The sequence below is a fragment of the Phlebotomus papatasi genome, unplaced genomic scaffold (genome assembly GCF_024763615.1).
Source record: "Phlebotomus papatasi isolate M1 unplaced genomic scaffold, Ppap_2.1 HiC_scaffold_90, whole genome shotgun sequence".
Taxonomy (NCBI): domain Eukaryota; kingdom Metazoa; phylum Arthropoda; class Insecta; order Diptera; family Psychodidae; genus Phlebotomus; species Phlebotomus papatasi.
Genome location: NW_026604981.1, coordinates 45,875 through 60,355, shown reverse-complemented (window position 1 = coordinate 60,355; position 14,481 = coordinate 45,875). Strand labels below are relative to the sequence as shown.

Sequence of the window (14,481 nt, the reverse complement as noted above, 5' to 3'; positions counted from 1 at the left end):
CCGGGACGATTTGCCATGTCTTTTTCTATAATTTTCTTCATTTTCCTCATAAATACCTGAATACCATTCGAATCCACGAAAAGGATTGCGCAGGACTACTTATTTTCTTTACGAAAAAAGAGCAAAGTCACTGAAGATCATAAATACTAAAAAGTTAAGGTGTTCAAAGAAATTTTAATCAAATAATTTAGGAATATATAACACGGTGATGATATCTGTACAATCTTCTCTTTTATTCTCTCATACAACCTGTGTTGACGCCACATTAATTACGCTGTAATTTAATATCCAGGCAGTGAAGAGAAGAGGAGAAAGTTTAGTTCCACACACACACAATTACATATGCTCTTCATTTCTCCTCCTCTTTGGCGGGATCATCCAGATTTTGAGCGGGAATAGACTTGCTCGTCAACCTCTTACGTAACTCGCTGGAGTATAAAAGATCTGGATTTGTGCAAATCATCCTCTTTTTTCCGCTTTTTGTTCTCGACAAAGTGTCTTATTAAAAGATTTAAAATCTGTGAATTTATTAATATAAGTGGTGGTGGAAAATAAATTTAAGGGTGAAGAAAAGGAAGTTTGTGTTTGCCTTGCCACCCCGCGAAATCGGTGCACTTTTTCTACTCGAATATAGTGAACATTTCAGCAATTGAGGGACAGTGACCAGAAGGGTTTCCTTGAAGAGATAAGACAAAGAGAAGAAATTGCGTTTTGTCCATCAAGCCGGATGGCTTAGGACATTCACAATTGATCTCTTTATCACCCCTCCAGGTACACCAAGATCATCCCCCAGTCACACGAGTACACTCACACACTGCAATCACCCCTCCAGGTACACCAAGATCATCCCCCAGTCACACGAGTACACTCACACACTGCAATCACCCCTCCAGGTACACCAAGATCATCCCCCAGTCACACGAGTACACTCACACACTGCAATCACCCCTCCAGGTACACCAAGATCATCCCCCAGTCACACGAGTACACTCACACACTGCAATCACCCCTCCAGGTACACCAAGATCATCCCCCAGTCACACGAGTACACTCACACACTGCAATCACCCCTCCAGGTACACCAAGATCATCCCCCAGTCACACGAGTACACTCACACACTGCAATCACCCCTCCAGGTACACCAAGATCATCCCCCAGTCACACGAGTACACTCACACACTGCAATCACCCCTCCAGGTACACCAAGATCATCCCCCAGTCACACGAGTACACTCACACACTGCAATCACCCCTCCAGGTACACCAAGATCATCCCCCAGTCACACGAGTACACTCACACACTGCAATCACCCCTCCAGGTACACCAAGATCATCCCCCAGTCACACGAGTACACTCACACACTGCAATCACCCCTCCAGGTACACCAAGATCATCCCCCAGTCACACGAGTACACTCACACACTGCAATCACCCCTCCAGGTACACCAAGATCATCCCCCAGTCACACGAGTACACTCACACACTGCAATCACCCCTCCAGGTACACCAAGATCATCCCCCAGTCACACGAGTACACTCACACACTGCAATCACCCCTCCAGGTACACCAAGATCATCCCCCAGTCACACGAGTACACTCACACACTGCAATCACCCCTCCAGGTACACCAAGATCATCCCCCAGTCACACGAGTACACTCACACACTGCAATCACCCCTCCAGGTACACCAAGATCATCCCCCAGTCACACGAGTACACTCACACACTGCAATCACCCCTCCAGGTACACCAAGATCATCCCCCAGTCACACGAGTACACTCACACACTGCAATCACCCCTCCAGGTACACCAAGATCATCCCCCAGTCACACGAGTACACTCACACACTGCAATCACCCCTCCAGGTACACCAAGATCATCCCCCAGTCACACGAGTACACTCACACACTGCAATCACCCCTCCAGGTAAGCCACCCCATCGTTGGTCCTTCGAGCCGGATGGCTTAGGACATTCACAATTGATCTCTTTATCACCCCTCCAGGTACACCAAGATCATCCCCCAGTCACACGAGTACACTCACACACTGCAATCACCCCTCCAGGTACACCAAGATCATCCCCCAGTCACACGAGTAAACTCACACACTGCAATCACCCCTCCAGGTACACCAAGATCATCCCCCAGTCACACGAGTACACTCACACACTGCAATCACCCCTCCAGGTACACCAAGATCATCCCCCAGTCACACGAGTACACTCACACACTGCAATCACCCCTCCAGGTACACCAAGATCATCCCCCAGTCACACGAGTACACTCACACACTGCAATCACCCCTCCAGGTACACCAAGATCATCCCCCAGTCACACGAGTACACTCACACACTGCAATCACCCCTCCAGGTACACCAAGATCATCCCCCAGTCACACGAGTACACTCACACACTGCAATCACCCCTCCAGGTACACCAAGATCATCCCCCAGTCACACGAGTACACTCACACACTGCAATCACCCCTCCAGGTACACCAAGATCATCCCCCAGTCACACGAGTACACTCACACACTGCAATCACCCCTCCAGGTACACCAAGATCATCCCCCAGTCACACGAGTACACTCACACACTGCAATCACCCCTCCAGGTACACCAAGATCATCCCCCAGTCACACGAGTACACTCACACACTGCAATCACCCCTCCAGGTACACCAAGATCATCCCCCAGTCACACGAGTACACTCACACACTGCAATCACCCCTCCAGGTACACCAAGATCATCCCCCAGTCACACGAGTACACTCACACACTGCAATCACCCCTCCAGGTACACCAAGATCATCCCCCAGTCACACGAGTACACTCACACACTGCAATCACCCCTCCAGGTACACCAAGATCATCCCCCAGTCACACGAGTACACTCACACACTGCAATCACCCCTCCAGGTAAGCCACCCCATCGTTGGTCCAGCCGAGCCTCAACGACAGGCTACGTTGTCAGAAGCTAACCGGTGAGTTATCAGTTTGTGTGATCTAACTTCGACTCCTTTTCATATTGTTCCCATCAATCTTTCCCTCTTAATCTCAAAATGCCATTAGCGGAAAAGAGAAGCTCCCTTAAGGGGTATCTCAAACGTTTCGAAGATCAGAGAAGTGACATCATTGCAGGAAAACAAGAAATTGATTGTGAAACAGCTCAATCAATTTTAAATAAGATTAAAGATTATGAAACACAATTTGCACAAATTCATAAGGATCTTTTGGCCACTACCTTTGACATAGAAAGGGAAAGGGCAGAACACAATGGAATTGTAGTCAGAATGGGTTCACTATATTCATTCTTTTCCGAGCTTACTCAAAATATGGGCGTGGATTCAGGGCGGAATCTCCCCTCCGATCCTACCACCTCTCTTCTCACTAAAGCACAATCAACTCCCACTGGTTCCACAGCTCAGAATATTGGTCAAAGCTCTCAGCCCTCCATCCTTGAAATTGCCCTTGCGAAATTAATTGATCATCAAAAGGAATCTGATCAAAGGAATCAATTATATTTTCAAAGGTTAAATGAATCATTGCTGAATTTGTCCACTCACAACACTTCTTTCGTTTCCAATGATAACCAACACCATCGCAACAAACTTCCCCCACTAACAGTCCCTGATTTTTCTGGGGATCATACAGCCTGGAAGAATTTCAAAGACATGTTTGTGAGCATTATTGACAATGATCCCAAGCTATCCAAGGTGCAAAAATTGCAATACCTCATGTCATATGTAAAAGACAATGCTAAACGGATAATTTCTACCCTCTCCATCACCGAAGAAAACTATGAGGTGGCGTGGGCTGCGCTCGTCAAAGAATATGACGACAAATTTACTATTGTAAATTCCCAAATTGAACGATTCTGCAATATCTCAAATGTGACCTCTCCCACAGCTTCTGCTATCACTGAGCTATATTCCACAGCCGGCTCAGTGCTAAACTCCCTTGATGCGCTCGACGTCAAAGGTCGCGATCCTTGGATAATTTATTTCCTCCTGTCCAAGTTAGATCAAGAGACCAAGAGACTTTGGTCAATAGAATCGGCTGATAAGATCCCTACATGCGATGATTTTTTGTCTCTTTTAAATACTCGAATTCGATCCCTGAGGTTATGTCAAACCATGCCAAGTGCGCCATTAGACAACTCATCAAAGGCTCCCAGTTCAAGGCCACCATTTTCCCACCAAAATAAATCTTACAACTCCAAAACAAATCAGGCAAACGTCCTTGCAGCTGCAGCGTCAAATCCCTGTCCTGCATGCAATAATTTTGATCATAAAGTCTTTAAATGTCCCACTTTCCTTAATATGGCACCACCAGAGAGACTGGCGTTTGTTCGCCAGAAAAATCTTTGCAGGAAATGCCTCATCAGCACTCATTCCAGCAAGGACTGCACATACTTTACATGTAGACGGTGCTCCAGCCACCACAACACACTTTTACATGAATCTTTTTACCCCAATAACTCTGACTCCCCAAGACCTGCTCAAGCTTCGCCTTATACATCCTCAACCCCCACCACTGGTCCTCAAGTTGCCTCAGTCGTACAGGATACTCTACCAAATCCTGAGCCTTCAACGTCTTCCAACGAATCTCCTGATCACACAGCACTAGTGACTCAATTGAACGCGTCTGCCATAAATTCCACACCTCAGGTCGGATGCATTCCCAGGAGAGTTTTCTTGGAAACGGCAGTGGTGCACGTCCTGGATCGCAATGGAATACCCACACAGTGTCGCGCACTTCTAGATTCAGGCGCGCAGGTCAACCTGATTTCCCAGTCCCTATATCAACGTTTAAAACTACCAAGAACCTTATCAAACATTTTCATTGGAAGTGTGGTTCAGGGAGGAGCACGATCGAAGTACCAAACCGACTGTACTGTTCGATCATTGGTGGACGATGTCAATTTTACAATGTCTTGCCAAATAGTAACCTCGGTGCTTGAACAGAAAATCCCTAATTGGGACATGAAGGAAAATCACCTAAAAATCCCCACCGATATCAAACTGGCCGATCCCACTTGGTCCGTATCCCAGCCCATCGAGTTGCTAATTAGCAACGAATTTTATAATGATTTACTTTCTGGGGCACTTATTAGGCTGGGTCCCGGGCTGCCAGTTTTAAAAGACTCGTGCTTGGGATGGATAATCTCAGGTCCATTCCAAGCGGGACCTGATCCCCAATCTAACCCTGTTGTTGCCACAACCCTTGCGTCAATTGACACTACCCTCAAGAAATTTTGGACCTCCGAAGAAGTCGAGCCACCTCGACACTCAGACCCTGATCACTTGAAGGTGGAAGAATTATTCCGTAATACCACGATTCGTGATTCTACTGGCCGCTACGTCACCCATATTCCTTTTAAGCCCAGTCTTGCCAGGCTTGACACAAACCTGCCAAACGCCACCAAGCAATTTTTGTCGCTGGAGGCCAGGTTGAAAAAAAATCCCACATTGAAAACCAACTATGATAAGGCGATGACTGAAAATTTCACGCTCCAATTCTTTGAAGAAGTCCCAGATGATGAGCTGAACCGACCTTCCTATTACTTACCCCATCACGCGGTCGTAAAAAACACTGAGACGTCCAGAAAAACAAGGATCGTGATGAACGCAAGTTCTAAAAGCCAAACAGGTCTCAGCCTCAATGATGTCGCAATGATGGGCCCTACAGTCCAGCCCGACATCATAGAAATCCTCTTACGATTCCGCATGAATGAGTTTGCTTTCGCATGTGACATTGAAAAAATGTATCCGCAAATCCTCATTCATCCTCCCCACCGGGACTACCATCGAATCTTGTGGAGATTCCACCCAGACCAACCCATAAAACATTATAGAGCCAGAGGGGTTTGTTTTGGTGTAACCTCTTCCCCTTTCTTGGCTACTCGAACCTTGAATGACCTTTCTGAGAATGGCAAATATACTCATCCTTTAGCCAGTCATATTCTCACGCATAATTTCTATGTTGACGATTGCTTGGTGTCCGTGCCATCAATCGACGATGCTGTTCAGGCCATCAAACAATTAAAAGACCTATTGGCAAGCGCTGGTATGAAATTGGCAAAATGGAACTCTAATGAGTCCAGTATAGTTGCTTCCTCTTCCTCTGATCCCAAACAGGATTTTTCTTCCACTTGCTCTTCTGCGCTTGGCATGACATGGAAATCAGCTGAGGATCATTTTCTTTATAAATTGTCTATGGATTTCGCTACAGCTCGTACCAAGAGAGAAATTCTAGCCTGTGTGGCTTCACTATATGACCCATTGGGTTTAATAGGTCCGACAGTGGTCCATGGAAAATTAATCCTTCAAATCATGTGGAAGCATGAGCTTGGATGGGATCAACCCATCCCCGACAATATCCTTGTGGAGTGGACGCGTTACGCCAAAGCTCTGCCAGCTATTGAAGATCTAACCATTCCACGCTGGATATCTAACATTTCTGGTTCCACATTAAAGGAAATTCACGTATTCACGGATGCCAGCTCATATGCTTATGGCGCTGTCGCATACGCGATCTCAGAGGATTCCCATGGTCATATATCATCTCAAATTCTTATTGCAAAATCTCGAATTGCACCCACCGAGCTTCCCACTATACCCCGTCTCGAGCTTTGCGCTGCTTTACTCGGGGCACGTCTTCTCAGCAAAATTCGCAAAGCTATCTCTTTCACAGATTACTTTATGTGGACCGATTCCACTATTGTTCTGGGTCAAATTCGATCTAAACGTATCAGACTCGAACAGTATATTCTGAGTAGAATTACCGAAATACAGGCGTTGACCGATGTTCACAAGTGGAGCCATGTTCCAACAAATTTGAACCCAGCTGACATAATTTCACGTGGCATGTTCCCAGAAGAGCTTAAAAATGCTACATTGTGGTGGAACGGCCCAAGCTTTGTTACTCAATCTATAAAAATGTGGCCAATTGATCCAACTAGGAGTTTAGCAGAACAAGTAGCAATGGCAGCTGTTCCATACGAGAAAAACCTCCATCCCATTGAAATAATCCTATCCAGATCCAACAACTTCCGCAAAGTCAAGCGCATCCTTGCTTATGTCCTGCGCATAGCTTCCAAAATCAAGACGACCTTATCCTTAACCCCTATCGAATTAGATCGAGCAGAGAAGATGCTCATCACCTATGCCCAAAACACGTACCTTAGTGGGGTAAAGCTGGCTATCGAAAGGGGAAGGCTGTCCACCACTCGGGCCTTCCGGCACCTTTGGCCACTCAGCCTCTTTGTTGATGACCATGGCATAATACGTGTAGGCGGGAGACTGAAGAATTCTTCAGAGGGATACGATATTCGTCACCCCATCTTATTGCCCAAATGCAACATCACTCACATGATTGCCCTTCAACTACACCAAGATTATCAACACATCGGTCCCCAATCGCTGCTAGCGACCCTGAGGCAGAAATATTGGCCGCTCGGTTCAAGAGATATCACCAGAAAGGTTTGCCGTTCATGTATCACATGCTTCAGGAACAAACCCATCCTTCTTAACCAACTTATGGGCAATCTGCCATCAGATAGAGTCACTCTCACCACTCCATTCACTACGTGTGCTTGTGATTTTTGTGGACCGGTACTCACAAGACCAGCCTACAAACGCGGTGGCGCTTCAAGACTTATATATGCGCCTTTGTTTGTTTTGCCACTAAGGCTATTCACTTGGAGGTTGTAGGAGATCTTACCACCAACTCCTTTATAGCTGCTCTAAGACGGTTCATTTCGCGTCGCTCTGCCCCATCGCAAATTTATTGTGACAACGCCACTAATTTTCGTGGAGCGGATGCCATATTAAAACAACTTTTCATTCAGCTAAAGTCTGAAAACAGTTTCCACGACGAATGTGTAGCTAAGGGCATCACCTTTCACTTCATGCCCCCAAGATCTCCTCATCACGGCGGGCTTCACGAAGCGGCTATCAAATCCCTCAAATACCACCTACGCAGAGAAATTGGAAATACTATATTAACCTTTGAAGAACTGTCCACTGTGGTTTGCCAGGTAGAAGCTATTTTGAATAGCAGACCCTTGACCCCATTAACAGAGGATCCCAACGAACCTGCTGCCATGACTCCAGGGCACTTCCTTATTGGAAAACCTCTAAATATGTTGCCAGAAATCAATCTTACCACTATTCCGCCTCATTCTCTTACTCGATGGCAGCTTTGCCAAAAACTTCTGCAGCATTTTGCAGCCAGGTGGAGAAAGGAATACCTCCAAACACTTCAACCTAAAAAAAAATGGTTCACCCCTCAGGACAACCTCAAACCAGGTGATATGGTCATTCTTCAGGAAGATCAGGCTGCTCCCAGTCATTGGCCTATGGGCATTGTTGAGGCCACATATCCTGGGGGGGACGGAAAATGTCGGGTCGCCAAAATACGAACGACAAAGGGCACCTACCAACGGGCAATACAGCGGGTTGCCAAATTACCAATGGAGGGATTACCACCCTCAGAATTCCCGCCCGGAGCATGTTGACGCCACATTAATTACGCTGTAATTTAATATCCAGGCAGTGAAGAGAAGAGGAGAAAGTTTAGTTCCACACACACACAATTACATATGCTCTTCATTTCTCCTCCTCTTTGGCGGGATCATCCAGATTTTGAGCGGGAATAGACTTGCTCGTCAACCTCTTACGTAACTCGCTGGAGTATAAAAGATCTGGATTTGTGCAAATCATCCTCTTTTTTCCGCTTTTTGTTCTCGACAAAGTGTCTTATTAAAAGATTTAAAATCTGTGAATTTATTAATATAAGTGGTGGTGGAAAATAAATTTAAGGGTGAAGAAAAGGAAGTTTGTGTTTGCCTTGCCACCCCGCGAAATCGGTGCACTTTTTCTACTCGAATATAGTGAACATTTCAGCAATTGAGGGACAGTGACCAGAAGGGTTTCCTTGAAGAGATAAGACAAAGAGAAGAAATTGCGTTTTGTCCATCAAGCCGGATGGCTTAGGACATTCACAATTGATCTCTTTATCACCCCTCCAGGTACACCAAGATCATCCCCCAGTCACACGAGTACACTCACACACTGCAATCACCCCTCCAGGTACACCAAGATCATCCCCCAGTCACACGAGTACACTCACACACTGCAATCACCCCTCCAGGTACACCAAGATCATCCCCCAGTCACACGAGTACACTCACACACTGCAATCACCCCTCCAGGTACACCAAGATCATCCCCCAGTCACACGAGTACACTCACACACTGCAATCACCCCTCCAGGTACACCAAGATCATCCCCCAGTCACACGAGTACACTCACACACTGCAATCACCCCTCCAGGTACACCAAGATCATCCCCCAGTCACACGAGTACACTCACACACTGCAATCACCCCTCCAGGTACACCAAGATCATCCCCCAGTCACACGAGTACACTCACACACTGCAATCACCCCTCCAGGTACACCAAGATCATCCCCCAGTCACACGAGTACACTCACACACTGCAATCACCCCTCCAGGTACACCAAGATCATCCCCCAGTCACACGAGTACACTCACACACTGCAATCACCCCTCCAGGTACACCAAGATCATCCCCCAGTCACACGAGTACACTCACACACTGCAATCACCCCTCCAGGTACACCAAGATCATCCCCCAGTCACACGAGTACACTCACACACTGCAATCACCCCTCCAGGTACACCAAGATCATCCCCCAGTCACACGAGTACACTCACACACTGCAATCACCCCTCCAGGTACACCAAGATCATCCCCCAGTCACACGAGTACACTCACACACTGCAATCACCCCTCCAGGTAAGCCACCCCAACCTGCATCATTTCTTATATAAGACAGTACAAAGGTCATCACTGTGAATATATTTTTACATCTATTTCCTTGACCGAAAACGCGCTTCAAATAATTTAGGGTCATATTCATATTTTAAGACGTTTTTTTTTTGTTCATATTTTACCATATTGTTAACAGTGTCCTTCTCGATCCTATAATATTCAGTGATCCTAGCTTTTTCTTCAAGAAAATATTCACGTGAAGGACACAAGTTGTCCCATACAGCTTTATTCGTAAGTTTGAAATATATTCAAGGATTTATAAGGAAAATCGAGGAAAACACAGGAAAATTAAGTGAAAAGGAAATTGTTTGTTCTAGGGAATTTTTCCTTGAATTCACCTTTGCAAATCATTCCTAGATTCTGGACACCAATGTCCTGCAATGAATAGTTATTAATATAATAATATGAGTTTAAACAAACAAGTCAATTCATTTCTTCAGAATTTTCACCTGAACATATCTCAGAAATTTAAAGTGGTACTCCTCCATAAATGTCTTTGAAGAATATATGTTCATGAAACACCAAAAGGACCACAGAAGTAATCATCTACTTCCGTCTCACGAGAAAGGATTTAATTTTATTGCATTGTGTTTTAGAAAAAAACACTTTAGGTATTACAGTAATAACGAGATTGTTAAATAAACACCCAAAGCATTAATAAATTCATATGGAAAAATCATTTAAAAAAAATATTTTGTTGCCTTGGATCAAACTTGTAGCAAAGAAATTAAAATTTGAGTGATTTGATAAAATTGTGTATCTAACGGAAATGATTTTGAAAATATCCCGCAAATAAAGAGTGAATGAGAGAGTGCGAGCGAGAGCAATGGCATGATTGAGAAATGACAGACTCATTGAACAAGCGTTGAATTTTACGGATTTTTCTCTAGTTTTTCGCGAATTTAATGTTTTAGTAAATCAAATCACAACAATTTTCATCTTGTGAAAGGTGTTTCTGTGTTTAAATGTGAATAATTTGCTCAAAAATGCACAAAATATGAGCTGAAGCGGCTTCACACACACACAACCACCATTCCGAAAAATCTGGATAAATTTCGTGACGGACATCGGAATTGGGGGGCTGAACTATGACACCAAAGACCTTAATAAAGTCAGGCAAAATAGATCCCTCAAAAGTAACGCGCACCGTTTTTGCTGGGACCCACTCAATTTTTTTCTCAACATGCGTTTGCGACCCATTTTCCCTCATTGTGGACACGACAGAATCGCGGATGCTCTTTCTTTTCATTCTATACACTTCTAGAATTTTAATGTCCGTTTCAAGCGCACCTTCCACTTTACCTACACCCATTTCCAGCATCTTCTCGTTTTCATCCAGATCCATAATAACAACCCCATCCACTTCAACTACATTAGCCTGAATGTACACCCGAAAGCGGAAAAATCTTTATCCTGAACACAGCTATTTGCTTCCTTGAGATCAGTAAAAACTACCCTCACCTTATCCGAAAACATTTTTTTTTACCTCAACCGCTGTTTTAAATTTTTTAACCAGAATGTTCCATATAGTTAAACGGTTGATAGATTTCCCTTATTGTGCTCTAAAATACACTGTATAAGGCCCCTTGAAATTGGATGGATAAAGCCTCACACGTTTTGGGTTGGAATCAGCCACATGTTCCATTGTGCCACCGCTCTCCGATCTCATCGAGAGAATTCCCGCTACAGCACACTCAACTGATAATAATTATACACACACACGGTGATAAACGATGATGAGAGAGAAAAAAAAGGAATAAAGAAAAAAAACCCTCTCCCGCGAAAACCCACTAAAACTATGAATTTCCCCAAAATAAACCCAAAAACTGCACTTAATCAACTACCCAACTTAAACACTACCCCTACACACTACAGCTTATAAAATAAGAGGCAAAAATTGCAAAAGAAAACCACGAAAAAAGGCAAAAATTCGCAGAGCAAAAATCTTGCACTGTTCACTGCGTGAGATGCACTCTGGAACTGATGTCCTGAACATTTCTCTCGAAGAAACTTGTGGTCCATCACGTCAAGTTTCTGAGATATCTTAAGAAAAAGATCTATAAGAAATTTTTTGAAATATTTGAAGAAAAGTTATTTATAATCAATAACGGTACATCCTAGGATGTTGGTATCAAAGGATAACTCAAGGATGAGTAGAGGAGGATTCAAGGAAATTTTTCCTGGAACATCGCATATCCCTATCCCTTCATTTTTTAGATTTGTTTCATAAACTCCTAAATGTCCTCCAAATCCATGAAAAGGATTCGTGGGACGACTTGAATCCTTTACAAAAATAGTCTCCTGAATATCATAGGGTCGTAAAATATACCGTTATCCAGAAATTACGTATATGAATGACTTATGAACCACAGAATTTTCTCTCAAAAATTCATTATTTTATTTCATATCTTAACAACATGCACTATAAGCCAATAAGACTTCGATGTGGCATCGAGCGGGCTCAAATTTTGATATGTTATAGCTGGGCCTTAGATCTTTCGATCAATAGTAAACTTAAGGTCCCCCGACCCCTCTGACCCAAGCTAAAAGGGTCCTAAAAAATTTCTTCAAATGGCCATAACTCCGGTTCTAATTGTCAGAATTTAAAAAGCGAAGACGTTTTGGAAAGCTCTCCTGGAATGCAACTTCTCATTCTAACATCGCAAGTTCGTAAAACTACCGCTAGTGACGCTATTATCAAAATGAAGGCTTTTCAATTTTCTAAGTTAAATAACTCAGTCGCACAGTGTCTGCGGTCAAAGCCAGTCGCGCTTGCTTGTGTTCTTATTTTGCATAATTTGTCATCGTGGCTTTTAACCTGTGGAAAGGTAAAAGTTCTATTAAAAAATCTCCAGTGCCTTTGCCCCCGGATCCCAAAGGAGCTTGTGTTAAAAGTGATCCTTCAACACTCCCTCCCTCGACCCCAAAGAGGGCGAGGAGCTCGGATGAGGAGTGCGGCCCTAGAACTAGAAAAGTTTCTCGTGAGGAAGTGCCATTTACACCATCCCCTCTTGGGTCCAGTGATAGTGACAGTGAGATAAGAGACTCAATAATCATGCCCAATATTTTTGAGCATCTAAAAGATGATGACAGTGGGGACGCTCCCAGTGCATCCAATGTCCAGAGGAGGTCATTACCTCCTCCACTCATTATAAATCATGCTGACGCAAAAAATCATGCAGTTTTGGAATGTCTGCGCAAGTTGATTCCGAGCAAATTCCACTCGAAGTATATGAGCATTGGGCTCAAATTACAACTTCTTGACAACAGTGCATATAAAGATATTAAAGACACTTTGATTAAAATGAACATCAAGTTCTACACCCACGATATGAAGAGTGAGAGTATGAAGAAGTACATCTTAACAGGTCTCCCTGAGATCAGCAGCTTGGAGTCTGAGGTCATCTCAGAAATGAAAGATGTCTATGGAATTACACCGAAGGAAGTGAGAAAAATCCCGCCAAAAAATAGGCGATATTCAGATGATTGCATCTTAATAGTTATTTTTGACAAAAATGGTCCAAGTCTTAATGACCTACTTAAGATCCAATACATCTACAATGTAAGAGTTAAATGGAGCCACTTTAAGCCAAAACCCAGAGGACCCACCCTCTGTGATAAATGTTATCTCTTCGGCCACGGAGCCAAAAATTGCTTCATGGAGGTTTGCTGCAAACGGTGCAGTGGCCCACATGGTGTGGATGAATGTCCTTTTAAAGCAAAGTTTAAGTGCCGAAACTGCGAAGGACCTCATGCTGCTGATGATCCCGACTGTCCGGCGAAAACGAAATTTCTAGCTATGCGACAACGGTTGAGCCAAAACAAGCGTAACCCCCGCTCCCGTAGATTTTCTTCTACCAATGAAAGACAACCAACATCGCGTAGGAGCTCCATAGTTCAGGATAGACGTGCACCACCACCCACCGCGAGAGACTTTCCTCGCCCAGACTTTTTGACTGAGCAACCTGCTAGAAAACCAGAAGGCGCTTGGGGCGGCAGAGACTTTGATCGACCATTCAGCAGGTCTGACAGCAACCTATTTACTGCACAGGAGATCCTTGCTATCTCCAAAGAGCTCATCAGTGGCCTGAGGAGGTGCAGGAGCAAGAGTGAACAACTGGACTTAATGTTCACCATTACTGTCAAATACCTGAATGACTAACCAGGAACCATGTCTAAGTATCATGTTCTGGAATGCCCAGAGCATCTCTAATAAGATATCTGAATTTTCTCAATTTTTATATCATAATAATATTGATATTGCTCTTGTTTCAGAGACCTGGTGGAGTCTAAAACACTCAGCGACCTTGCAAGGATACTCTATTTATAGGAATGATAGAGATTTGAAGATTGGTGGTGGCGTTGCTGCTATTCTTAAAGAAGGCATAAGACATAAAGTATTACCTGTGCCTAACACTAAAGTTATAGAGGTACTTGGAATTCAAATTTTTGGGCATAAGATATTTACAATTTATGTTGCATATTTTCCTGGGACTCAGTTGTCTCCTCAGAAATTGACAGATTTTAAAAGAGATATTCAATTACTGACCTCGACTCGGGGGGATTATATTATATGCGGAGACTTTAATTCTAAGCATCGCTATTGGAATTGTTT

General features: G+C 44.1%; 1 protein-coding gene across 1 annotated transcript; it reads left to right on the top strand.

Moving 5' to 3' along the window:
* Window positions 1-3,677: 3,677 nt before the first annotated feature.
* On the top strand, window positions 3,678-14,028 carry LOC129809394 (uncharacterized). The gene is made up of 3 exons (XM_055859202.1): window positions 3,678-7,619; window positions 7,697-8,519; window positions 12,722-14,028. The coding sequence occupies exons 1-3, from the start codon at window positions 3,678-3,680 to the stop codon at window positions 14,026-14,028; spliced, it is 6,072 nt and encodes a 2,023-aa protein (XP_055715177.1).
* Window positions 14,029-14,481: the final 453 nt, after the last annotated feature.